General features: G+C 43.4%; 1 protein-coding gene across 7 annotated transcripts; it reads right to left on the bottom strand.

Annotated features, from left to right (window-relative positions):
* Window positions 1-136: 136 nt before the first annotated feature.
* Window positions 137-27553, bottom strand: CNOT8 (CCR4-NOT transcription complex subunit 8). 7 transcript variants are annotated; one of them, XM_060198031.1, is made up of 8 exons: window positions 27177-27553; window positions 26400-26491; window positions 17886-18072; window positions 12594-12787; window positions 7970-8131; window positions 6915-7059; window positions 5323-5433; window positions 137-1558 (listed from the first exon to the last, which is right to left on the bottom strand). In XM_060198031.1, exons 3-8 carry the CDS (start codon window positions 18000-18002, stop codon window positions 1409-1411), a joined length of 879 nt encoding a protein of 292 aa, XP_060054014.1. In that variant the 5' UTR covers window positions 18003-18072; window positions 26400-26491; window positions 27177-27553; the 3' UTR covers window positions 137-1408. The 7 variants fall into 7 exon arrangements, with proteins under 7 accessions (XP_060054014.1, XP_016048582.1, XP_016048583.1 ...); XM_016193096.2 differs by lacking the exon at window positions 26400-26491 and having other exon boundaries at window positions 27226-27553; XM_016193097.2 differs by lacking the exon at window positions 26400-26491 and having other exon boundaries at window positions 27346-27553.
* Between the last annotated feature and the right edge of the window lie 241 nt (window positions 27554-27794).

The raw sequence follows: 27794 nt of genomic DNA, 5'->3' as shown, positions 1-27794 counted from the left end.
TTTAATGTGCAAGTCAACTTGTTGAAAATGAAGCAAGAATTTGGGGCTAAACTACATAATTTGTGTCCATGTTACTGACAGCAAACCACCACCTTCTAGAGCTAGCAATTCATAACTATGAAAGATCAAACCTTCATGCCAGTGGTTAAAAAGAAATCTTTATTTTACAAAATTAAAAACATAAATAATATTTACAAGTATCTTAAATACCAGCTTATAATACTTGACAAGTCTGAATCATTTCAAATTGAATTTCCCATGACCTTTTTAAAATGTAAAATAATTCATCCATTTCAGAGTAACCAATTTTCAAGTCCACCATTCCAGAGAGGGTTTTGGTTTTTCAAAACAGTCCATGCTACAGTCATTCCTCAAAAAAGGTGTTTTTAAATGACTAGCTTTAAAAATGTCCTGAGCTTCCTACCCGAGTTGTAGGCTATCTCTCCAAGAGAACTGCACAAACCAGATTCCTTTACTACCTTGTTGACTTGTAACCACTTAACTTTAAAAGACTCATGTTTCCTGGTACTCATGTTATTTCATCGAACTTCTTGGTGTTTACTGAGGGTAAGTGGGTAAATACAGAGGAAGAAGAGAGTAGGGAGAATACAGATAACCATCAGAAACCATCTGAAAATAATCTGCATCCAAAAATCTGACTTAAGCATCTCCTTCAGGAACAAATACAGGGTAGTTTATATGAAAACACAAGATGGTTTCAAATGAACAATGTGTGACAACAAACCTCAGTGGCACAATGGAAAAACAGAAGATACTGGAGATCCTTCTGAATAAAGGATAGGTAGATTCTTTGAAAAGGATAGAATTTTCTTTATCTGGTTTTCAAATTTCAGCACTAAGTAATTCATGTCTGTAATATAGTTCATAAAGGTGAATGATGTGAGAGGAAAGCAAATGTCCTTAGGGAGGGGAGGGAAGAAAGACTCATCACCAACACCTCATTTCACAAGATCACCATTTTGTTCTGTTCCCTATAAGCCCTCAGCTCAGCTGAGGATCACAGCAGAAGTCTTCATTCTCAGAGATTAACAAGGCATTAAAAAGAAAAAGAATGACAACAGCTAAGAGTTATATACATTTTACTTGTTTCTGACTTGTCCTGGATATTTAAAAAGGTGTCAAATGAGCCATGGCTGCTGGTGGCAGGAGGTAATTGGTGAGGATTGGTTTGGGGGTGAGAAACAGGGAAGACTTGTTTACAAATTCCGAGCAAACTCCCCTCTTCTGGGTCTAAAAACAGACAGCTTTTGTCTTTAGTAAAACGAGTCTTTCTGCTCAATGCAGATAGCAGGTACAGTTTGCTCAAAGGAAGCATTTTTCTCTTGAGGACACACAGCTCAGTAAGCACCACAGTTGGATGGGGCCACCCTGCAGAGCCTGGCCACCATCACTGTTGCATGTTGTTGATAATTGCCAGGATGCTCATCTTCTCCTGGGCAGAGTCCACATCCTCATTCTGCTTCTGGGCCACTCCTGTGCCCAGACCGTAGAGCCGCCCACAGTACTTGGCATCATCAATACTGTCCTCAAAAAACAACTGCAGAACAGGATAGAGAATCCACGGTGAGAATCATGCCAAGTGTAAACTCAACCACATCAGCACCTCCTCTCTCAAACCCTAAGAAGTACAGTCATCTAGAAGGAGTTACTGCCTAACAAAAGGCTCCAAATGTTTTCTATCTGGTCTTTACATGCTTCTTCTCTAAATATAGGCTTGCCTTTGTGAATAGACACACTTCCATGAGTTATTTTTAATATACTTTTATTGAGAGAATACTGGTTTGTAACATTCAGACATACAGCACTGTAATTCAACATCTGTAAAAACTACATCATGATCACTGAACCACCATACAACCTCCTTCAATCCAATTCACAGCCCTACCCCACCCCAACCTGTTTGTATCTTAAGTGTTGGTTTCTTCTTGATTTGTTCAGTTGTTTTTTCCTTCATTTCAGTCTATGACTGAAACTGTACAGTATTTGTCCAATTTCACTTAGCATAACCCCTCAAGGTCCAGTATGCTATCAGAGGTAGTAGTAAACCAATGTGCATGTGTATTCCACATCTATCAGCAGAGATTTACATTGTTTGTATGTGTGTGTATATATATATATATATATATATATAGTTTATAATTTTGGATACTGTGAACAATGCTGCAATAATTATGGAGGTAACACTTTATCTTTTCAAAATCATATTTTCATTTTCTTTGAAAAAAATAGGAGTAGAATTGTTGATCCTAAGGTAGGGTACGATACATCTATTTTACAAGTTTTTTAAAAAAATATTTACTTATTCCCTTTTGTTGCCCTTGTTGTTTTATTGTTGTAATTATTGTTGTTGTCATCATTGTTGGATAGGACAGAGAGAAATGGAGAGAGGAGGGGAAGACAGAGGGAGAGAAAGATAGCGCTTAACCCACTGTGCTACTGCCCGACTCCCTATTTTTCAAGTTTTTGAGGAAACTTCACACTCCATAGTATGTACATACATCAACTGGCATCCTACCAATAGTGCACAAGAGTTCTTTTTCTCTGCATCCTCACCAACTCTTGTTATTTTTTGTTGTTTCAATAGGCGATAACTCACTGTGGTTTTAATTTGCATTTCCCTTACAATGTGTGACGATGGTTTCCTTTCCTGTATAAACTTTTTCATTTGATGTAATCCCATCCCATTTGATTGGTTTGTTTTGCTTTGTTGCCTTTCAGTTCCAGGTCCAAAAATTCATCTCTAAGATCAATGTCAAGGATTTTCCTACCTGTGTTTGTTTTGTTTTTAACCACAGCACTCCTCAGCTATGGCTTACAGGGATGAAAGGACTGATCCTGGGACACAAAGATCTTTTTGCATAAGCAGTATGCTGTCTCCCTTATCCTACCTGTGGTGTTTTATTTTGTTTTGATTTTTGAGTTTCCCGATTTCATGTCTTACATTCAAGTCTTTAATCCATTGAGTTTATTTTTGGTTTTTTTGTCATAAACGATTAACCACATAAATGTGGATATGATATAAACGTGTTTTCTTATTATTTTTTTTTATATTCATTTATTTTCCCTTTTGTTGCCCTTGATGTCATTGTTGTTGGATAGGACAGAGAGAAATGGAGAGACGAGGGGAAGACAGAGAGGGGGAGAGAAAGATAGACATCTGCAGACCTGCCTGTAAAGCGACTCCCCTGCAGGTGGGGAGCCGAGGGCTCAAACCCGGGTCCTTACACCGGTCCTTACACTTCGCTCCACATGCGCTTAGCTCCACATGTGCTTAGTCTGCTGTGCTACTGCCCGACTCCCCCATAAACTTGTTTTTATGCTAATGTTATACTGTTTTGATTAACAGAGCTTTATAACAGAGTTCGAAACTAGGGAGTGTCATGCCCCTGACTTTGTACTTCCTTAAATTACTTTGATTATTCAGGTTCTTTACTAGCTGCACACAAATATTACAACCATTTGTCCTATTTCTGTGAAAAATACAGGAATTTTGGTAAGGATTACACTAAACAAGGATTACACTGAGAGATGGTTTGGAGCAGTATGAACATATATTACAATATATTAAATCTTTCAGTCCATAATTTTTTCATCTAAAAGTTTAGTTTCTTTCCCTAAACAGTTTTTAACCAACATGGTTAGAATTGATTCCTGAAATGTTATTACAACTATAGAAGGAATTATTCAATTTCTTTTTCTGGAAGTTCATTACTAATGTGTAGAAATGCAGCTTTTTCTTTGTATATGGATTTTATATCCTACATGTTTTCTGAATTCTTTAGTCCTAACTGCTTTTTGGTACTATTTAGGGTTCTTACATATAAAATGTCATCTACCAATATTGATTTTTACTTCTTTCTTTTTTTTAATATTTTATTTGTTTTATTTTAATTAGAAAGAGTAGATACAGGAGTTGGGCTGTAGTGCAGCAGGTTATGCGTGGGTGGTGCAAAGCACAAGGACAGCACAAGGATCCCAGTTCAAGCCCCCCGGCTCCCCACCTGCAGGGGTCGCTTCACAGGTGGTGAAGCAGGTCTACAGGTGTCTATCTTTCTCTCCCCATGTCTTCCCCTCCTCTCTCTATTTCTCTCTGTCCTATCCAACAACGATGACAACAATAACTACAATAATAAAACAACAAGGGCAACAAAAGGGAGTAAATATTAAAAATAAAAAAAGAAAAGAAAGAGTAGCTACACACACACACACACACACACACACACACACACACACACATACACACACAGAGAGAGAGAGAGAGAGAGAGAGAGAGGAAGAGACCAGAACACTGCTTAGTTCTGTCTTACAGTGGTGCTGGGGATTAAACCTAGGACCTCAGAGCCTCAGGCTTGAAAGGCTTTTGTAGAACCATTACACTGAATCCCAGTTACTTCTTTCTAACTTAGGTAAGTTTTAACTTTTCTTTCTTTGTATTGCTTAATTGCTAATTAGAATCTAAATAGTACTTCCAAAACAATGCTGAATAGAAATGCTAATGAGGATTCTCAATTCCTGATATTCTTTTAATATTACTTATTTCTTTATTGAATAGAGACAGAAATCAAGAAGGAAAGGGGAGACAGAGAGGGAGAGAGAGAGAGAGAGACCCCTGCAGCACTGCTTCACCTGCAGGTGAGGACTCAGGGCTTGAAGCCAGGTCCTTGAGAATTGTAACATGTATGCTCTACAGGGTGCACCACCATCCAGCCCCCTCAACACAGATCTTAGAGGACAATTTTCTCAGCTTCTTATCACTGAGAACAATGTTAATTAATAGAATTTTGCATCAGTAGTCATCATAGCTGCTACAAGAAAAGACTGAGAAATCGAAGTGAAAAACAGCATTACATAGATGGATGATGTGACAAATGTGCTCGTATTTAATCTGTGGGAGGGAGACAGGAGAATTCCAAGGATAAAAGGTAGGAACACAAAAGATACCTCCTGATATAGGCATGTGGACTGGCCTCCATTTCAGTTTCCCTACCTCTGAAGCCACATTTATTTATTTATTATCTTGATTTATTTATTGGATAGACAGCCAGAAATCAAGAGAGAGAGAGAGAAACAGACACCTGAACACTGCTTCACCACTTGTGAAGCTTTTCTCCTGCAGGTGGAGACTGTAACATGTGCACTCAACCAGGTGTGCCACCAACCGGTCCCTAAAGCTACCTTTAATATAGTGAACCCTCATAACAAAGAAAAACCAACTGTATTCAAAGTGGCTATCAAACTTCAAGCAAAAATCAAATTTCCAACCAACCTGTCATCAAAGATCCCTCAGTATCTTGGCCTCACCTCTTTCATCCTGAAGAATGCCATTCCTGTGAGCAGTGAGTCGGAGCCTGCCTGGTGCTGCCTGCCAATTCTCTGCAAATCCAACTGATCGGCAACCTCCTGAAGGCCTCCCTGAAGGTAAAGAAGACAAGGTGAATGTCACAGACCCAACACCCCTCTACTAGAAGCAATTAAGTTAACTCTTGAGTTCACTTCTTTACTGAACAGGTCTCAGCCTACAGTAGGTTTTTTGGGCTTCTTAGTCTCAAAACACGGTGGTATGTGCCACTGCTCATTTACTTCTCTTCTACATTGATTTTCTTTTAAGATTTATTTTATTGATTACATATGAGAAAGAGTTTCATATGAAACAGAGATGAGAGGGGGCAGGGGAGACACCATAATGGTTATGCAGACTCTCATGCCCGGGGCTTTGAAAGTCTCGGGTTCAATCCCCCACACCACCATAAGACAAAGTTGAGCAGTGTTTTGGCAAAAAAAAAAAAAAAAAAAGAGAGAGAGAGAGATAAAGCACATTCTCATACACACAGTGCTAAGACTGAACAGGAAATCTCAGGTATTTACATCATTCATTTTGGCAGACGTCTGCTCTTTATGCCCTAACTGCTCCGAAGGGTTGAGGCAATACTCAATGCCAATTCTGGATAGCAGACCTGTTAAGAGTTCAGTAGTGTAGTGAGTTATTTTTTTTGTTCTTGTATTTGCCAATTGCTGGGGCTCTGTGCCTGTATGATGCCATCATTCTTTCCTTTTTCTTCGATATGTAAGAGAAAGGGAGACGGGGGGGGGGGGTAGAGATAGATAGAGAGAGAGAGAGAGAGAGCAAGAGCACACTATAAGCACTGCTTTACCACTCATGAAGCTTCCCCCTTGTAGGTAAGGATCAAGGTCTTGACCCTGGATGGCAATGTGTGTGCTCTACCAGGTGTACCACCATATAGCCCCAGAAAGTGAGTTCTTTTTTTTTTAATTTTTTAAATATTTATTTTATTTATGTATTCCCTTTTGTTGCCCTTGTTGTTTTATTGTTGTAGTTATTGTTGTTGTTGTTGTTGGATAGGACAGAGAGAAATGGAGGAGGGGAAGACAGAGAAGGGGAGAGAAAGATAGACACCTGCAGACCTGCTTCACCACCTGTGAAGCAACTCCCCTGAAGGTGGGGAGCCAGGGTTCGAACCAGGATCCTTATGCCGGTCCTTGTGCTTTGCGCCACCTGCGCTTAACCCGCTGCACTACAGCCCGACTCCCTGAAAGTGAGTTCTTAAATTGACTGAGAAGTAAGAACCTCTGAAGAGCCTGGCACACTGTAACCCCCATCCCTAACCAACTACACCGATAACTTTGCTGCCAACTGTTTCATGGCATTAAGTATAGATCTCCTACCTATTGCCAGGTGGTAAAAAAACACCTACACTAATTATATGTGCCAAGCAGCTCTGCACACACCCTGGTTGGTAAACCATGGACACCTACCTACCAGGCACTCAAGAAAACATGCATGCTGAACAAATCATGATAAAGCAAAATGACATGTCTGTTTTCTTGTTGTCTTCTGGTTATTACTCATTCTAAGCAAGACAATGCATACGTACCTTAAGGTTTTTGCAACTCTTCATCAGGTATTTCACATCATAAATGGATGGGAAGAAAAGGTTCAGAATGTGAAAAAATTCATGCTCTTCTTCTGGCAAACGAGAATCAGTAAGTAACTTGACCATGTAGCCAAAGTCATAGCCGCTACGAGGAGAGAATGAGAAACTGAGCTGAAAAAGCAGCAGCAATTAAGCTCCCCATTCAACTAGTTTCTTTTTTTTTCCCTTTTTTTTTTTTAATTGGGGAATGTTTTACATTCAACAGTAAATACAATAGTTTGTACATGCATAACATTCCCCAGTTTCCCATATAACAATACAACCCCCAGTAGGTCCTCTGTCATTCTTCTTGGACCTGTATTCTCCCCACCCACCCACCCCAGAGTCTTTGACTTTGGTGCAATATGCCAGTTCCATTTCAGATTCTACTTGTGTTTTCTTTTCTGATCTTGTTTTTCAACTTTTGCCTGAGAGTGAGATCATCCCATATTCATCCTTCTGTTTCTGACTTATTTCATCAACTAGTTTTTCTCACAGTATAATGCTACTTCTTGTTGAGGACATTTCATCTTTCAAAGCAGTATTTCTCATGCCAGTGTGAACTCTCTATTCATAATATGGAGACTATATAAAATAACCTAAAGATTTATAAATTCAGAAGTGCTGGAAAGGTAAAGTGACATCTCCCAAAGGCTTTGGCATATCCTGGACAAACCCATCATGGGTCCTAAAAAAAAAAGGAAGGAAAAGATAACTATTCACTTCAATCCTTCCCACCTGTCAGCCTAAAATATACCCCTCAAAAACCAAGTGACAGGGGTCTGGTGGTGGCACACCTGGTTGAGCACACGTTACAATGTGCAAAGACCTAGGTTCGAGCCCCTGGTCCCTACCTGCATGGGGAAAGCTCTGTGAGTGGTAAAGCAGGGCTGCAGGTATCTATCTATCTCCCCCTTCCCTTTCGATTTCTGGCTGTCTCTATTCAGTAAATAAAAAAGAATCTAAATTGTCAATTCCTTGCTCCCAAAATAAGAGATACCGTTTTCAGTACTCACCTGTGAAATGAAAGCCATTTAACATTGTCACAGAGAACCACCCCTGATGTCATAAGTAGCTCGGCAAAATGCAGTGTGTCGATCCCTTCCTCTTCATGCTTCTGGAATTGCAGTCCTGAGTTAGCAAGGAGATCTATGGAATCCTGGGAGTACATGTCTTCTCTAAAAAAGAAGGTGTTCACTTCTTAGTGAGTGAATAGTGTCACAAAAATAACAGACAACAGTATTATCACATTATCATAGAATAATCCCTTTTTTAATAGTTATAAATGGAGGTGAGTGATCAGAAAGGGGCAGGGAGGGTATATGTGTGTGTGTGTGTGGAGGGGAACCAAAGTATTCTGGCACATGTGATGCTGTTGCTTAAGATTCCAACATATTTTTTTTTGCCTCCAGGGTTATTGCTGGGACTCAGTGCCTACACTACAAATCCACTGCTCCTGGAGGATATTTTTTCCCTTTTGTTGCCCTTGTTGCTCATCACTGTTATTATTGTTATTATTGCTGTCATTGTTGTTGGATAGGACAGAGAGAAATTAAGATGTGGAAGACAGAGAGGAGGAGAGAAAGACACCTGCAGACTTGCTTCACCGCCTGTGAAGCAACTCCCCTGGAGGTGGGGAGCCGGGGGCTTGATCCTTACACCAGTCCTTGCGCTTTGCAACACGTGTGCTTAACCTGCTATGCCACCGCCCAGCCCCCATATTCCAACATTTTATCCACTGCACTACCTCCAGGGCCACAGTTTTTTTTTTTGTTTTTTTTTTTAACCCCACCAGGGTTACTGTTGGGGCTCAGTGCTTGCATGACCTCACTACTCCCAGACCTTTTATTTTGTACTGTGTGATTAACCCAGTGTGCTACTGTCCTGGGACCTCCTTTTTTTCTTTTGATAGCAAGCAGAAGAGAGGGAGAGAAACAGAATGAGATGGAGAGATATCTGCAGCATTGAGACTGGGAGCTTGAAGCAAGTCCTTACATTGTGTGCACTCTAACTACAGCACTGCTCAGCCCCAAAGTATTCTTAAGCAACACTCATAATTTAAGAAAACAACAGCTCATTCCTTTCAGTACTTGTGAGAATGTACTAAGGAGTGAATCCAGGGCCTCATACACTCATAGCATGTGCTTTACCACCGAGATACATGTGACCCATTCTTTCCAATATTAGAGCAAACAGGAAAAGCAGATAATCTTATCTCTGTGGCAGATATAAAAATGGGTCTCTCTCTCTCTCGCTCGCTCGCTCTCATTACACTGTTTCATTATTTAGGAAAAACAAAATTAGCCAACAGCTGAGGGGTGGCTCAAAAGGTAGAATACGTCAGACCTGCACACACAATGCCCCAGGTGTGATCTCTGACACCATATATGCCACAAGTGTTACTGAACTGTATGCGATAAGAAGAATGAAGGGGGACACTTGAAATAGCATAGTGGTTATACAAAGAGACTCTCATGCCTGAGGCCCTGAGGTTCCAAAGTCCCAGGTTCAGTCCCCAACACCACCATAAGCCAGAGTTGAGCAGTACTCTGGTGTGTCTGTCTGTCTCTAAGATAAAATAAATTAAAAAAAAAAATTTTTTTTATGATGGTCAACAGAACTAGCTCATTAGGTAGGGTGCCTGCACTGTAATGTACAAAACCCAGGGTCAAGCCCCAGCACCAGTGGGAGACATTATGGTAAGGATGTTGTGGTGTCTTATCCTGCCACCCCATTTCTATCTCTGTCTCTCTCTCTCTCCCCCTACCTGAATGGAAAAAAAAATGGCGCAGTGAAATCATACATTCACAATGCCACCAAAATTACAAAATAAAAAAAAATGGTTAAATATGAATGGTAAATTTGATGTTATGTTTCTTACCACAATGTTATCCACTATCAGATGAAGTTCTAACTATCCTTGATTAGCACCCTTCCTTACATAATGAAAAATACTAATAGCCTTCTACAGATAAGATAATGAAATGACTGGTCTTAAGTCACCCAGCTTAGAAGCATCAAAACTGTGTTCTGGGAGTTGGGCAGTAGTGCAGCATGTTAAGTGCAGGTGGCACAAAGCGCAAGGATTGGTGTGAGGATCCTGGTTCGAGCCCCTGGCTCCCCACCCGCAGGGGAGTCATCTCACAGGTGGTGAAGCAGGTCTGCAGGTGTCTGTCTTTCTTCCCCCCCCCCCCCGTCTTCCCCTCCTCTCTCCATTTCTCTCTGTCCTATCCAACAATGATGACATCAAGAACAACAATAATAACTACAATAATAAAACAAGGGCAACAAAACAAATATTAAAAATAAATATTTAAAAAAAGTTTACAATTCAGTCACTTTTAGTATTGTTAAACAACTACCATCATAATCAATGACAAAGCACTTCATCAATTCAAAAAGAAACCCCATGCCCAGAAGTTCTCCATTACTCCATAACTTTCCTACCTGTACTGCAACCCTGCTCTAAATATGACAATTCTATTTTCTATAAATTTGCCTAAAATTAGGCCGATGAAATAGATTACTTGGATAGTGTTCTGTTCTGCCATGTGAACATCACAAGTTCAAGCCTAGCCCACCTTGCATTGGAGAAACCTTTGGTATTATGGTGTCTCTCACTCTCTGTCTTTAACCAAAGTAAATAAATAAAATGAACTGCCACGTTCAGCATTCTACGTAAATATAGTCATATAACGTGGCTTTTTCACACCTGCCTTCTTTCCTAATGGTTAATGTTCCTGAAGGTAACCCATGTACATTATCTCAGTACTTATTTTTATTTTTTTTTAATTTTTTTCTTTCTTTTTTTTTAATATTTATTTTATTTATTTATTCCCTTTTGTTGCCCTTGTTGTTTTATTGTTGTAGTTATTATTGTTGTTGTCATTGTTGGATAGGACAGAGAGAAATGGAGAGAGGAGGGGAAGACAGAGAGAGGGAGAGAAAGATAGACACCTGCAGACCTGCTTCACCGCCTGTGAAGCGACTCCCCTGCAGGTGGGGAGCCGGGGTTCGAACCGGGATCCTTATGTCGGTCCTTGTGCTTTGCGCCACCTGCGCTTAGCCCACTGCACTACAGCCCGACTCCCTAGTACTTATTTTTTATCTACTCATCAGTTCATGAACAAGTGGACAGTTTCTACTTTGTGGCCTTCATAAATCATGCTGCTGTGAACATTCATAGCATGTGCAAGTGTTTGCATAGATGTATGTTTCAGAAATGCTGACTCTATAGGAACTATGTGTAAGCTTCTGAGGGGCTGCCAAACTATTTTCCAAAGAGGCTGCACTATCTTACGTACCCAAGAGCAATGTATGGGGGCTCTAATTTCTCCAAATTTCATATAATGCGTACTAGTCTTGTCATTTTGAGTATAGCCACCTAGCAAGTGATAAATGGTATCTCACTGTGGTATTGATCTCCTTAATGGCATGAGGGTGAGGATCTTTGCATGGGATTATTAGTCATTTACACATCTTTACAGAAAAGTCTATTCAGATCTCTTGCTCACTTTTATTTTTAAATTTTTTGGGTTTTTTAATAATTTTTTTTACATTTATTTATTTTCTCTTTTGTTGCCTTTGTATCTTTATTGTTGTTGTAGTTATTATCATTGTTGTTATTGATGTCATCGTTGTTGGATAGGACAGAGAGAAATGGAGAGAGGAGGGGAAGACAGAGAGGGGGAGAGAAAGGCACCTGAAGACCTGCTTCACCGCCTGTGAAGCAACCCTTCTCCAGGTGGGGAGCCGGGGGCTTGAACCGGGATCCTTATGCCTGTCCTTATGCTTTGCACCACGTGCGCTTAACCCGCTGCGCTACCGCCCGACTCCCTATTTTTAAGTTTTTTAAATATTTATTTATTTCCTTTTGTTACCCTTGTTGTTTTATTGCTGTAGTAATTGTTGTTGTTGGATAGGACAGAGAGAAATGGAGAGAGATGGGGAAGACAGAGAGGGGGAGGGAAGGATAGACACCTGCAGACCTGCTTCACCGCTTATGAAGTGACTCCCCTGCAGGTGTGGAGCTGGGGGCTCGAACCGGGATCCTTATGCGGGTCCTTGTGCTTTGTGCCTTATGCACTTAACATGCTGCGCTACCGTCCAAGTCCCTCTTGCTCACTTTTAACTGGGCAGTTTGCCTTTTTATTGTTGACTTTTTTCTTTTGTTTTCTTTTTGTTGTTGTTGTTGACTTTTAAGATTTCTTTTAGAGGGGACTTTGTTTCTTTTTTGCCTCCAGGGTTATTGCTGGGGTTCAGTGCCTGCACTATAGCCATTTTTTTTTTTTTTTTCAATTTTTTGGATAGGATAGAGAAACTGAGAAGGGGAAGATAGAGACAGAGAAAGATACCTGCAGACCTGCTTCACTGCTTGTGAAGTGAGCCCCCCCCCACTGCCCGCAGGTGGGGAGCCAGGGGCTCTAACCCAGATCCTTGTGCCGATCCTTGCACTTCATACTATGTGCGCTTAACCCAATGCTCCACCACCTGGCCCTCAAGGACTTTATTTCTGAGTGTCTTTATTCCATCCTCTCCTACACAACCTGGGATTGATGAAAATAAAACTTTCATCAGTTTGAAGTCAGTCTGTATAAACATCACAAATCCTAGAGTAATATTAATTAGTTTCTCACTTACGTAAGGTTGAATTTGAAGTTAAACTGCCAAGTGTTGATTCCGGACGGATATTCTCCCTTCTCATTAGTGAATGTAAGGCCCAGCTGGATAATTTTTAAAAGGTCAACATTGCACCGTAAAAGCTGATACTGGTAATCTATGGAACTACGAAATTCACCAATTGGTCGTACCACAACACCGGGAAATTCTGTGTCCTAGAAAAAGAAAAAAAACTTTCATTATAAGGTTTCGTAAGACAGTAGATGCTGAATTCATCTGTCACAAATAAAAAGTTAACCTCAATTAACAAAGTTGTGTGGTCAATGGAATATTATTCAATTATTTTAAATGGTGAATACACCTTTTTTTTTTTTTAAAGAATTTATTTACTTATGAGAAAGACAGGCAGAGAGAGAAAAAACCAGACATTACTCTGGTACATGTGCTGCCGGGGATTGAACTCAGGACCTCATGGTTGAGAATCCAGTGCTTTATCCATTATGCCACCTCCCAGACCACGTGAATCCACCTTCTTTACCCCATCTTGGATGGAGCTTTAAGAAATCACGTTAAGGGGCCAGGTGGTGGTGCACCTGGTTGAGCGCATATGTTACCAAGGACCTGGGTTCAAGCCCCCAGTCCCCACTTACAGGGGAAAGCTTTGCAAGTGGTGAAACAAGTCTGTAGGTGTCTTTCTCCCTATTTCCCTTCCTGATCTCAATTTCCGGCTGTCTCTATCCAATAAACAAAGATAATAAAAAATTTTTTTTGAAAAATCACATTAACTGAGAGAAGTCAGAAACAAAAGGATGAATATGGGATGATCTCACTAACAGGCAGAAACTGAAAAACAAGATCAGAAGGGCCCGGGTTCAATCCACCACACCACCATAAACTAGAGCTGAGCAGTGCTCTGGTTAAAAAAAAAAAAAAAATCAGAAGGGAAAACACTAAGTAGAACTTGGACTGGAGCTGGTATACAGCAAAGTAAAAGACTCTGGGGTGGTGGGGAGGGTTCAGGTCCTGGAACATGGTAACAGAGAAGGATTGAATTGAAGGGGGTTCAATTATTATGTGGAAAACTGGGAAATGTTATGCATGTACAAACATATATATGTATATATATATTTTTAATGTTTTATTTATTCCCTTTTCTTGCCCTTGTTTTATTTAGTTATTGATGTCATCATTGTTGGATAGGACAGAGAGAAATGGAGAGAGGAGGGGAAGACAGAGAGGGGGAGAGAAAGACAGACACCTGCAGACCTGCTTCACCGCCTGTGAGATGACTCCCCTGCAGGTGGGGATCCGGGGCCTCAAACCAGGATCCTTATGCCAGTCCTTGCATTTGTGTCATGTGCGCTTAACCTGCTGTGCTACCACCCAACTCCCTATATTTTAATGTCAGCTCTAAACCATTAATCCCCCAATAAAAAATTTAAAAAAAAATTATTTGTGGTGGAGCTGGGTGGTGGCACACTTAGTTGAGCTGCACACAATACCATGTTTGAAGACCTAGGTTTAAGTCCCTGGTCCCTACCTGAGGGGGGAAACTTCACAAGCAAAGGAGCAGTGTTGGCATCGTGAGTGCCTCTCTCCCCCCTCTTCCCCCATTTGTCTTTATAAAAAGAAAAGAACAACAATTGGTCACCAGAATAATGAAGTTGTCCAGATACCAAGTGCCAGCAATACCCTGTTGGTAAAAAAAAAAAAACAAAACCAAAAAACCTCAATTGTATGACAAGTCTCCCAGCTTAGATACAAAAATCTATCTAAATCTTTTTTTTAAATATTTATTTATTTCCTTTTGTTGCCCTTGTTGTTTTATTGCTGTAGTAATTATTGTTGTTGTTGGATAGGACAGAGAGAAATGGAGAGAGGAGGGGAAGACAGAGAGGAGGAGAGAAAGATAGACACCTACAGACCTGCTTCACCGCCTGTGAAGCGACTCCCCTGCAGGTGGGGATCTGGGGACTCGAACCGGGATCCCTGAGCCAGTCCTTGCACTTTGTGCCACGTGCGCTTAACCTGCTGCGCTACTGCCCGACTCCCCAAAAATCTATCTAAAATACTAATCCAGGGGTGTGGTCCAGGAGATGGCACAGTGGACTCTCAAGCATGAGGTCCCAAGCTCAATACCCAGCAACACATGTACCAGAGTGATGTTTGGTATTCTTGTTCTCTCTCTCTCTCTCTCTGCCTACCTTCTTCATGAATAAATAATATATATTTTAATATTTTATTTATTTATTTTCCTTTTTGTTGCCCTTGTTGTTCTTATCATTGTTGTGGTTATTATTACTGTTGCCATTGCTGTCGTTGTTGGACAGGACAGAGAAATGGAGAAGGGAGAGGAAAACAGAGGGTGGGAGAGAAAGATAGACACCTGTAGACCTACTTCACCACTTGTGGCGCCCCTTCAGGTAGGGAGCCGGGGGCTCGAACTGGGATCCTTACACCAGTCCTCAAGTTTTATGCCACGTGCGCTTAACCTGCTGCGCTATAGCCTGACTCCAAAAATAAAATATTTTTAAAAAATAAATACTAATCCAAGGAGCTGGTGGTGTTGTAAATACCAGGCTAAAGAGTGATTTTTGTAATCTCAACACAAGAAGCCAGAGGCTCCAAACAGACTGTGTAAAAGAATAAACAAGGTGATCTGGTTATGAAAAAGGTACACGTACCAAGAGAAAACTATCAAGTACATGCCTTCTCTAACAACCTGTGACCTCCCCATCACACAGATCCCTTCCTAGTCACATCTGGCAGGAATGTGGGATCCACCATGCCAGAGTTGCCCATTCTTTCCAGAGATTTCGAATTCAAGTGAGATCTCTTGAGCTTTAAATATTAGCAACACTTAAAATTTTTCTCCTGGGGCCCTAGTCAGGGAGTCCTGAGAGTCTCACACAGACATGATGGGCCTAGATCTGTAACAAATCCCTCTCTCTACTGTCACTGGTCATCTCCATCAGGAACAAAATTGTGGACCCTTCTGTGGGCCCCTATAAGACCTGGCCCTCAATGTGGATCAACAATGGTAGGGACTGTTCCATTCTCCAAAGGGAGGCTGGATATCATACTATGCCTATCACCCAAGGATGATGGATCCTAAAATTGGCACAACCTGGAATGTTCCTAGCAGTGACCACAGAATGTAAGCTCAGACCTACAGGGATGTAGAGGTTACACAGGCTCCTGTGCTGACTATGGGCCCCAGATCAAATTGATGGGGTTTATAGTTAACAATATGTATATACTTTTCCCATATTTGGGAGCTACACTCTTCCCTGATCCAGCCTTCTGGTCCTTTTTCCAACTATAACACCATCCTCCCAGGCAATAGCTTAGGTCAACTGCCTATTAGATGTCAGATGCAGGCAAAAATTAATTGGGTCATGGGCCCCTTGGAATATACTTAAAATAGACCTACTAGCTTTTTCCAAAACGGAGACCCTCAAATCTTCATCCGCAATATTCTTGCCTTTAGATTAATGATTAGTCAACAATTTGCTCTGCTTTCTATCTTAACTCTTTTTCAGCCACCAGGTTCCAGATGATACCATAATGCCAACTGGACTTCCCAGGGCAGACAACCCCACCATGTGTCCTGAAGTCCCAACTCCCCAGATCCCTGCCCCACTAGGGAAAGAGAGAGACAGGGTGAAAGTACGGATCATGGATTGACCTGTCAACACCATGTTCAGCGAGGAAGCAATTACAGAAGTCAGACCTTCCACCTTCTGCACCCTATACTGACCCTGGGTCCATGCTACCAGAGGGTTAAAGAATAGGAAAACGGGGGCCAGGCAGTAGTACAGCGGGTTAAGCGCACATGGTGTGAAGCATAAGGACCGGCTTAAGGATCCTGGTTCAAGGCCCCAACTCCCCACCTACAAGGGGGTTGCTTCACAAGTGGTGAAGCAGGTCTGCAGGTGTCTTTCTCTCCCCATCTTCCCCTCCTTTCTCTATTTCTCTCTGTTCTGCAACAATAACAGCAATGACAACAATAACAATAAATATAACAAGGGCAACAAAAATGGAGGAAAATGGCCTCCAAGTGCAGTGGATTCATAGTGCAGGCACTGAGCCCCAACAATACCCTGGAGGCTTAAAAAAAAAAAAAAAGACTCTCCTGCCTAAGGCTCTGAGGTCCCAGGTTCCATCTGCAGCACCACCATCAGCCAGAATTCAGCAGGGCTCTAAGATATCCCCCTCATTAAAATAAAATATGGATTCTTCAAAAAAAAAAGAATAGGAAAGCTATCAGGGAAGGGAATGGGATATGGAGTTCTGGTGGTGGGAATTGTGTGGAATTGTACTCTTCTTATCCTATGGTCTTATCAATGTTCCCATTTTATAAATAAAAATTTAAAAAATCTTTTTTCTAATAAAATAAAAAATTTTAGGGGGCTGGGCAATGGCGCACCTGGTTAAGAGTACATATCACTATGCACAAGAAACCAGGTTCTAAACAAGGGCAACAAAAGGGAAAATGTTGTTTTAGCAACCAGGAAAGTGATTGGTTTAGTAGTGGTAGAGGGCAAGATTTGAGTGGGCAAGGTCTGACTTGAGTTCAATCCCTGGTACTGCAAATGCCAGAGCAATGGTCTGGCTCTCCTCCCTATCAAATAATGTCTTTTTTTTTTTTTTTATTGTCTACTGATCCCTATCAAGTAATTTTTTTTTTTTTTTTTTTGTCTAGTGATCTTAAACACTGAATATTCACCATTACCTGTGGGACAGATAAGTCCTATGGGCTGACATAATTTGTTTTTAAAAACAACACAACCTTCCATTGTGTTTAATTTATCAAACATTTGGTGTACTCATATTTTTCAAAATCTGATAGCAAACATTTCCCAAGTCCAAGTGATCAAGCCGGTGGTACACCTGGTTAAGCACATGTAGAACTAAGCGCAAAGACCTGTGCAAGGATCTGGGTTCAAGCCCTTGCTCCCCATCTGCAGGAAGGACACTTCACAAGCAGGGAAACAAGTCTGCAGGTTCTCCCTATCTCCCCCTCCTCTGAATTGTTCTCTGTCCTATCCAATAAAATGGAAAAAAATGGCCACCAGGAACAGTGGGTTCACAGTGCAGGCACTAAGCCCCAGTGATAACCCTGGTCTGGGAGGTAGTGCAGTGGATAAAGCATTGGATTCTCAACCATGAGGTCCTGAGTTCGATCCCCAGCAGCACATCTACGAGAGTGATGGCTGGTTCTTTCTCATGAATAAATAAATAAATTCTTTAAAAAAAAAAAATCTTAAGTCCATACATGAAGCTGAGTAAAAAACAAATAGAGCTCTTTACCATGGCGATGTAACTGTAACTAAGCACGATTTCTCGGATCTTTCTCATCTCTTCCTCAAGATTGCTGGCCCAGACTTCACAGATAACCTGGCTGTTCTCCACAAGTGCCGCGGGCATCCTGAAGAAACTGGAAGAGGCCTTCTCAGCTGACTATGTTAGGAGGCAGGTCAATGGTGGTTGATCTAATCTGGAGTCAAAACATATTTTGAAACCACATAAACGTATACACCACATAAGACCAACAAAACAAAAAGACATCAAAACATCCTCAATCACATACATCAGTTTAAACTAAGACATTAAGATCACTGTTAGTTTCTTCCCTCCTCCTTTTTAAATTAAACTTAAAAACCCTTTATCTAAGTCACCATTAAAAGCAGGAACCTTTTCACTAAACTCATATTCTGGCCATTTTTTTCAATGAACCTGATGTCCTATAACCAACATACTAACATAGATTGCCAAGGAGACTCCACAGCTGCTCTAGACAAGCTCCTGTTTCCCTGCACTCCCCCCCCACCCCCCGCCGTTTTTTAACTTTATTTGATAGGACAGAAGGAAATTGAGAAGAAAGGTGGATAAAGATGAGACACACCTACAACACTGCTTTACCACTTGTGAAGCTTTCACCCTGCAGGTAGGGACTGGGGATTTGAACCTGGGTCCTTTGGCATGGTATTAAGTAGGTGCACCACCACCTGGCCCCTTTCCCTCCCCCCCCCACTTAAAAAAGGGGGGAACTAGAGGTGTAGAGTCATGGGCAAGATGCTTGGGAAGCAGACATCAGAAATCCACTCTGACAACAGAGATATGAACTGTGTAATAAGTTCTCTCTCCATTCCAGCCATCAACAGCCGAAGAGCTTGAATTGAGGGGCAGGGTGGTGGCACACCTGGTTGAGTGCATGTTACAATATACAAGGATCCAGGTTTGAGCCCTCAATCCCCACCTGCAGGGGGAAAGCTTTACAAGTGGTGAAACAGTGTTTCAGGTGTTTCTCTGTCTCTTTCACTCCCTATACCTCCTTCCCTCTTGATTTCTGGCTTTCTCTATCTAATAAAGATAATAAAGAATTAAAAAAAAAAGAACTTGAATTGAAATGATGACTTTAAAGTTGTAGGTTTAAAGATATACCAATCAGCACCCAACAACCAGAACAACAACCATCAGAATGTCCCTCCTTGTTATATCCCAGAAGGTCAAGGGGAATTGGCATTTACCTGACAGCCCATGGGTTCTATGCTGTGCTTCATAAGTCAGGATGTTTCCCTAAAAGGATTCTGTTGTTCTGAGCAGAACCACCCTTTGCAGCAGCCCCCAATCAGAGGAAAGGATAGTTCTCTCACAGAGTTCCATAATTGTGACCTTCTAGAAACAATCTGTTGACTCTCTTCCAGTACTGTACCACTGATTCTTGCTTGAAATTCTCACACACAGACTCTTTGTGAGTTTTCTCTCTCTTTTTTTTAAACATTCTTTCTTTATTTTAATTTTTTACCAGAGCATTGCTCAGCTCTGGCTTGATGGTACAGGGGTATTAAACCTGGGACTTCGGAGCCTCAGGCATCAGAGTCTCTTTGCATAACCATTATGCTATCTACCTCTGCCCTGAGTTTGCTCTCTCTGTTCAGTATCATCAGTATTATTGCCTGATTCCTGATCCTATTCATCTAAGGTTCTCCAAGTCAAGGTCAGGTAGGAAGAGTCCAGCACAGAGGCAAGCTCTTTGGAAGCCTAAGTCCACAGCTGCAGAGCCCTGATCTTTCTTCCTTTCTTTTTCTTCTTTCTTTATTGAGGGGATTAATGATTTACAATCGACAGTAAAACTGGTACATGTGAAACATTTCTCAATTTTCCACATAACACTCAAACCCCCCATTGAGGTCCTCCTCCACCATCATGTTCCAAGACCTGAACACTCACCCTGCCCCAGAGTCCAGTTCAAGTTCTGCTTTGTGTTTTTCCTTCTGTTCTTATTTTTCAAGTTCTGTTTGAATGGGATCATCCCATATTCATCCTTCTCTTTCTGTTTATCTCACTTAACATGATTCCTTCAAGCTCCATCCAGGATGAGGTGAAGGTGAATTTACCATTTTTAATAGCTGAGTAGTATCCCTGATCTTTCTAGTTATTCTTCACTGCTGGCTCTGTGGCAGTGTTTAGGGAAAGGCTCCCTTTAAAATTCTTCAGCAGCACTGGTGGCATAAATATGAGAGTTCACCTAAGCTAGTTTCCAGGGGAGTGGAGTCACCAATACTCTGGGTGAGCTGTGAAACCCAATCAATGCCACACTCACCGAGTCAGGTTATAGACATATAGTCTCTTGATTCAAGGCATCAATGAAAAGCCTCAAAATCCTGCATTCATTCCACTGCAAGCATTCCACTATAAGCACTGATGATAGCTTTCCTCACAATCACAATGAAAGGCACCTCTCAATGTATCCCTTACATAAATGACAACTATGGAGGATGCCAGGGCCTCGGTGACAACTGCCCTACAAGCTGGCCAGGTGGGTATCTCAACCTCTCCAGACATGTCAACCTAGACATACATATGTTCCACATCTTCTTGATAAATCTCACCACCCAATCATTTGGTAGCAAAGAGACTGACTTGGTGAGGTCACCATGCCACCACCATGGGTCCAAGTCTGCATTGTTCCACAGCTTTTTTTTTTTTTTTATGTTACTTATTTATTCCCTTTTGTTGCCCTTTTTTTTATTGTAGTTATTATTGTTATTGATGTCATTGTTGTTGGATGGGACAGAGAGAAATGGAGAGAGGCGGGGAAGACAGAAAGATACCTGTAGACCTGCTTCACCGCCTGTGAAGCAACTCCCCTGCAGGTGGGGAGCCGGTGCTCGAACCCAGATCCTTACTCTGGTCCTTGTGTGCTTTGTACCACGTGCGCTTAACCCGCTGAGCTACCACCCGACTCCCTGTTCCACAGCTTCTTTATACCTCAGTCTCACAGCTATCAGCATTGGCAGGCAAGGGTGCATAGGACACACCAGATTGGCCATATAAAGGAGAGCCCTGAGTATGCACAAAGCTGGCTTCCCCAGCTCCTGACAGCCCCAAGGTCACCACACAAAAGGGTTAGGGACCTCCTGAAATCCGAGGCTCCACAGCCATGGTGGAGACCCTAATTTTCCCTTTTTTTTTTTTTGCCTCCAGGGTTATCACTTGGGCTCAGTGCCAGCACTACAAATCCATTGCTCCTGGAGACTATTTTTCCCATTTCTAAAAAATATTTTTTATATTTATTTATTTTACCTTTTGTTACCCTTGCTTTTTTATTGTTATTGTAGTTATTATTGTTGTTATAGCTGTTGTTGTTAGATAAGACAGAGAAATGGAGAGAGGAGGGGAAGACAGAGAAGGGGAGAGAAAGACAGACACCTACAGACCTGCTTCACTACCTGTGAAGCGACCCTCCTGCAGGTGGGGAGCTGGGGGCCAGGATCCTTACACAGGTTCTTGCGCTCCAGGCCATGTGCACTTAACTTGCTGTACTACTGCCCAGCCTCCAATTTTCCATCTTTTACGATGGGGGAATGTGCCCTTGTCAACACACCCTCAGTCTTTTATTTAACCTGACAGATATGAAACCTCTTTGGAAATCTGAGCAGCCTATTTAGCATAGATGTCAAATCACAGCCTTAAACCAGGTTCTAGGGAATCGGGCAGTAGTGCAGCGGGTTAAGTGCACGTGGCACATAGCGCAAGGACCAGCTTAAGAACCCCTGGCTCCCCACCTGCAGGGGAGTCACTTCACAGGCAGTGAAGCAGGTCTGCAGGTGTTTGTCTTTCTGCCCCCCCCCCCAGTCTTCCCCTCCTCTCTCTATTTCTCTCTGTCCTATCTAACAATGATGACATTAATAATAACAACTACAACAATAATAAAAAACAAGGGCAGCAAAAGGGAAAAATAAATAAATAAATTTTTTTAAAAGGAAAGGAAATAGGGTAAAGAGGGTGGTTCTACTGAAGCTACGGCTCAGAGGCAGAGCCCTGAATTCAATCCTCAGCATTGCACTAGTGAAGAGCACACAGAAAATACTTAGGGAAAGTAAACAGCAATTAAACAGTAAGAATTACTGGCCCAGGAGTTGGTGAGGTAGATAAAGCACTGAGCTCAAACCTGGGTCTTGCACATGGAAAAAGTGCACTATCCAAATACTTTTTTTTTCTCTTTCTTTCTTTTTTTCTTTTAACCAGAGCACCACTCAGCTATGGCTTATAAAAGTGCAGTGGATTGAACCTCGCACCTCAGAGCCTCTAACACAAGCCATTTCCATAGTCACTATGCTGTCTCTCTGGGCCTTCACCTTAGAATTTTAGACTCTAGCCATATTCAAAGTTTCACCTGCAAAAGGACTTCAAACTATTAATATTTCTGTGCCCACTAATGTTAAATCTGGACCACTTCACTTTCTTATTTTCCAAAAACATTGTTTGTTTTGTTTTTTTATTATCTGTATTTTATTTACTGCATAGAGACAGCCAGAAATTGAGAGGGAAGGGCATGAGAGAGAGGGAGAGATAGAGAGATACCTGCAACATGCTTCACCACTTGCAAAGCATTCCCCCTGCAGGTGTGGACTGGGAGCTCAAACTTGATTCCTTGTGCACTGTAACGTGCACTTAACCAGGTGCGCCACCACCCAGCCCCTACGTTGCACTTTCTTTTGAGTGACATTTCATACACAACCATAAACTACTATAGGGGAAGTGATCATCACTCATGGAGACCTGTTTCCGTAAGAGTAAAACAAGCAGCCCAGGAGATGGCACGGTGGTTAAAGCACTGAACTTAAAAAGAGGACATCCCAAGTTCAATCCCTAGCATCAGCATCAAAAGAGTGCAAGAGTGATTCTCCAGTTTGTTCTCAATAATAAATACTTTAAAAGAAAGGAAGAAAAAAAGCCTTTGGCCTCCAAAGAGCAAAAGCAGGCTTTAAATGAGTTAGGTAAGTAAGTCAGAAAGAAACAGAAGGATGAATATGGGATGATCTCATTCACAGGCAGAAGTTGAAAAACAAGTTCAGAAGAGAAAACACTAAGCAAAACTTGGTCTGGAGTTGGTGTACTGCACCAAAGTAAAAGATTGGGGGGAGGGGGGACTCAGGTCCTGGAACAGAATGGCAGAGGAGGACCTAATTGTTGTGTGGAAAAATGAGAAATATTATGCATGTACAAACTATTGTATTTACTGTCAAGTGTAAAACATTAATGCCCCAATAAAAAAAAGAATTAGGTGGAGGTGGTGCACCCAATAGAGCACACAGATTACCATACGCAAGGACCCAGGTTCAAGCCCCCAGCCCCCAGATCCTGCCTGCAGATGGGAAGCTTCATGAGTGGTAAAGCAGTGCTGCTGGTGTCTCTCCCCCCCCGTCTCACCCTATATCAAAATTAAATAAAAAATAAATTTGGGGTGGGACAGATAGCATAATGGTTATGCAAAGACACTCTCATGCCTTAGGATCCAAAGTCCCAGGTTCAGTCCCCGGCACCACCATCAGCCAAAGCTGAGCAATACTCTAGTAAAAAATAAATTAAATGGGGGCCTGGGGGTGGTGCACCTGGTTGAGAGCACAGGTTACAGTGTGCAAGGATCCAGGCTCGAGCCCCTGGTTCCCACCTGCAGAAGGAAAGCTTCGCAAGTGGTGAGGTAGTGCTGTAGGTGTCTCTCTGTCTCTCTCCCTCTCTCTTACCCCCTTCCCTCTCAATTTCTGGCTGTCTCTATCCAATAAATAAAGATAATTTTAAAAATAAAATGTGTAAGAAAATAAACAAAATTATGTAATTTACACTATACCCTTAAAACCAGTCTCCCGGGAGTTGGGCGGTAATGCAGGGGGTTAAGCGCATGTAGTGGAAAGGGCAAGGACCGGAGTAAGGATCCGGGTTCGAGCCCCCGGCTCCCCACCTGCAGGGGAGTCACTTCACAAGTGGTGAAGCAGGTCTGCAGGTGTCTATCTTCCTCTCCCCCTCTCTGTCTTCCCCATCTCTCTCCATTTCTCTCTATCCTATCTAACAACGATGACAACAATAACTACAACAATAAAACAAGGGCAACAAAAGGGAATTAATAAAATAATTTTTTAAAAAAAAAGTCTCCCCAGCAAGGCTCTTAGGTTGTGTCCAAAGAAGTGAGAAAAGAATCTAAAGAGGCTCTCCTTGATTAGAGAAAGAAAGCATAGACTCTGGGGGAGTGACTCAGTGGTAGAGCACCTATCTCACCTGAGTGAGGTTCTGGGCTCCAACCCTGGTACCAAATGAAAGCAACAAGAATCTCATGGATGGCAGAACAGTATTTTATTAATTTTTTTAAATTTTATCTATTCACTGGATAGAGACAGAAAGAAATGGAAAGGGAAGGGGAGAGACAGAGTGGGAGAGACAAAGAGAGATACCTACAGTATTGCTTTACCACACATGAAACATTCCCCCTCCAGGTGGGGGCTGGGAGCTTGAACCCTGGTTCTTGTGTGCTCTACCAGGTATGCTACTGCCTGGCCCCGAAGAATAGTATTTTGCATTACACTCCTCATTCTGAAAATAATAGGAAAAAAAAGTTGAGGAGCTGAGAGACAGTTCACCTAGTAAAGTGCACACTCTGTAAAGCACAAGGACCAAGGTTTGAGTCCCAGACACCACACAGGAACACCATGCTCAATAGGTGCTGAGATGCCTTTCTCTTTTTTTTTTCTTGCCTGTTTCTCTTAAAAAGAAAAGAGGGGGCCAGGTGGTGGCACACCTGGCTGAGTGCACATGTTACAGTGCACAAGGACCCAGGTTTGAGCCCCTGGTCCCCACCTGCAGGGGGAAAGCTTCATGAGTGGTGAAGCAGGGCTGCAGGTGTCTGTCTCTCTCCCTCTCTATCACCCCCTTCCCTCTCAATTTCTGGCTGTCTCTATCCAATAAATAAATAAATAAATATAATAAACTTGAAAAAAGAAAAAAGAGTGGCCTGGAAGGTGGTGTAATGGATAAAGTAGTGGACTCATTCCAAGTTCAACCCCTGGCACTGCTTGTGCTAAAGTGATACTTGGGTTTTCTCTCCCTGATCTCATTAGAAAGAAAGAAATCTTTAAGAAAAAAAAAAGTCTGCCAGGAGTGGCAGAATCACACCAGAGCTGTAAAGCCCTAATGGAGCAACAATAAAGTTCAGACAGGGAGATGGTTTAGTGGTAAGGAGCATGAGACCCTCCATTGGATCTCTCTCTCTCTACAACTCACTGTATCTTATTTAAAAAGGGGGGGGGGGGGAGTCAGGTTAAGCGTAGGTGGCACAAAGCTCAAGGACTGGCCAGTATAAGGATCCCGGTTCAAGGCCCCCGCTCTCCACCTGCAGGGGAGTCACTTCACAGGCGGTGAAGCAGGTCTGCAGGTGTCTATCTTTCTCTCCCCATCTTTCCCTCCTCTCTCCATTTCACTCTGTCCTATCCAACAATGACAACATCAACAACAATAACAACTACAACAATAAAACAACAAGGGCAACAAAAGGGAATAAATAATAAAATAAATATTTTTTAAAAAAAAGAGCCTTGCCCCACTAGGGAGAGAGTCAAGCTGGGAGTATGGATGAATCTGTCAACACCCATGTTCAGCCGGGAAGCAATTACAGAAGCCAGACCTCCCACCTTCTGCATCCCACAATAACCTTGGGTCCATACTCCCAGAGGATTAAAGAATAGGAAAGCTATCAGGAGAGGAGATGGGATACGAAGTTCTGGTAGTGGGAATTGTGTGTTGTTGTACCCCTGTTATCCTATGGTTTTTGTCAGTGTTTCCTTTTTATAAATGAAAATTAAAAAAAGAAAAAAGAAAAAAGGAAAAAAAGAAAGAAAAGGAAGTGAAGAGGAATCACTTTATATACACTTAATTCAACACCTACTACGGGACATGCCCACCAAATAAGGGAGCTGATAACAACAGCAACAGTAATGTTGCCAGCATTCTGTCTGCCACAGTCCTCTCATTGAGCCCGGGCTCCAGATGAGCCCGATATTCAATTCACCTTTCTCTTTTCAAGCCTCTCCTTGCCAGTATCAAATTCCATGCAGCTTAAACATGCTTAGCCATTAAGACACAGCCCCTACAAGCGACCTAAGGACATTAACATTTTACAAGCAAAGGGAAAGCAAAGTGTCAGAGCTGAAGCCCGCTGGGCTGAGACACAGCACCGCCATCTGTCTCCCTCTACACCCTCCTACATGCACCCGAAGGACTGAGGCTGCAACCTCTCTAACCTCCCTTTCTTTTTGGCTCTGGCACCTACAGGATTTACTTTCAAGGCTAAAAGTGGATTGCATGAAGTAGTGCCTCACAAACTGTCTTCTGTTTTTTTAGATTTTATTTATTAAAGAGAAAGACAGCAAGACAGAAAAACAAACAAAACGACAGCACTCTGGTACATGTGCTGCCGGGGACAGAACTCAGGACCTCATGCTTGAGAGTCAGTGCTTTACCCTCTGCGCCACCTGCCGGACCACCTACCTCACAAGCTGATCTTAAGCTTGACTCCACGAGTCCCTCCGCTCCACATCGAAGTAGAACCCAAGCACCAACTGCTACCTGCCTGCCGCGTCCTAGACGGTGCAAGGAGCGGAAATGGCAGACCTGCTCGGAGCCCCAGCCATCGCCCATCGCCCTGGGCTGATCTAACAGCGTGATCTGTTGGGGCAGCTGGGGTGACCCATGGTGGGATTTATCCAGAACCGGACTCCTTGTGTGTCCGGGTCAGTTCTGAATAGCAGTACAAACACATCCGGAAGCTTTCGCTGCAAACAACTCGGGCGGGCCAGGTTTGGCTTTCGCTGGCTTTGTTGAGTTGAAGCCTGGGCATCACTTCCCCATTCGGGAGCAGGAACAAAGGCGGCGGCGCGGAGGGAGGCGGCGAGAGAAAGGGGCGGCTCGTCCCGGGGCAGGAGGCCGCTTGAAGAGGGTCTTCTCTGTTCCTCCCCGGACCCCCAAGCCCCCCGTGTCCCGGACTCTGCCCTGGACTGAGCCGCCGTCCACCCCGCTCCGAGCGCGCCTGCTGCGTCCAGCAGGCTCCCCGGGCAGCCCCCGAGCAGAGCAGCGCGCGAGGAGGAGCTGCGGGGCCGAGGAGCCACGGAGCGGGGAAGCGCCCTCTGCGCCGCCCCACCTTTCCTTTCACGGCGCTCTGCTTGCTTTGGGCCGGGGGCGGGGCGGCCGAGGGGCTTGGCCCTGGCCCCGGACCTCTCTGGCTCAGTTTACCCGTCGTGGAAATGGGCTCAAGCGCAGCACACACACCTGGACGGCGGCCGTCGGGGCGGCGCTGCTCCGCTGGGTCGCTACCCACCTCGCAGGGCGGCCAAGGTCCGTCGGGCCTCCTCTTCGCCCCTCCCCTGCCCCGCGGGTCCCCGCTCGCTGCCAGGCGCCCTCTTCCCACGCTCCTGAGTCTGGAGGCTGAGCCGCTTACCCCAGAGGCAGGGCCCGCGGGCCGCCGGGCTGAAGGACTGACCAGCGCACTAACGGGCTGCAGGCGGAGTCCAGTCGGCGTCAGCGGCCCTGACCCGGCGCTCTCTTCCCTCTGCCCCGGATCCGCTCCCGGGACTCAGCAGGCCAGGGAGACGGGCGCGTACGTGCCCAGAGCGGCCTCCCCAAGCGCGGCCCCAGCCACCAGGCTGTGCCGCTCTACCCACTTGGTCCTCCCGACTCGCCTGCTCCTTCACGTCCCAGCCGACGTGCGCGCGCCCGCTCATGCTGCCACGCCCTTTCTGCGCGCCCCGGCAACTCTGCCCGGCCCACGAGCTCGAGGCGCGCAGCGCGCAGGCGCAACAACCCAGAAGGCTCCGCGGTCACAGGGGGCGGGCACTGGAGGACGCATGCGGAAAGCGGCGTGTCCCGCGAGAATTTACGCGCACTTAG

Source organism: Erinaceus europaeus, chromosome 9 (assembly GCF_950295315.1).
Source record: "Erinaceus europaeus chromosome 9, mEriEur2.1, whole genome shotgun sequence".
In the NCBI taxonomy this organism is placed as follows: domain Eukaryota; kingdom Metazoa; phylum Chordata; class Mammalia; order Eulipotyphla; family Erinaceidae; genus Erinaceus; species Erinaceus europaeus.
The sequence above is the reverse complement of the archived record's forward strand: the minus strand, read 5'-3'. Positions and strand labels throughout refer to the sequence as shown.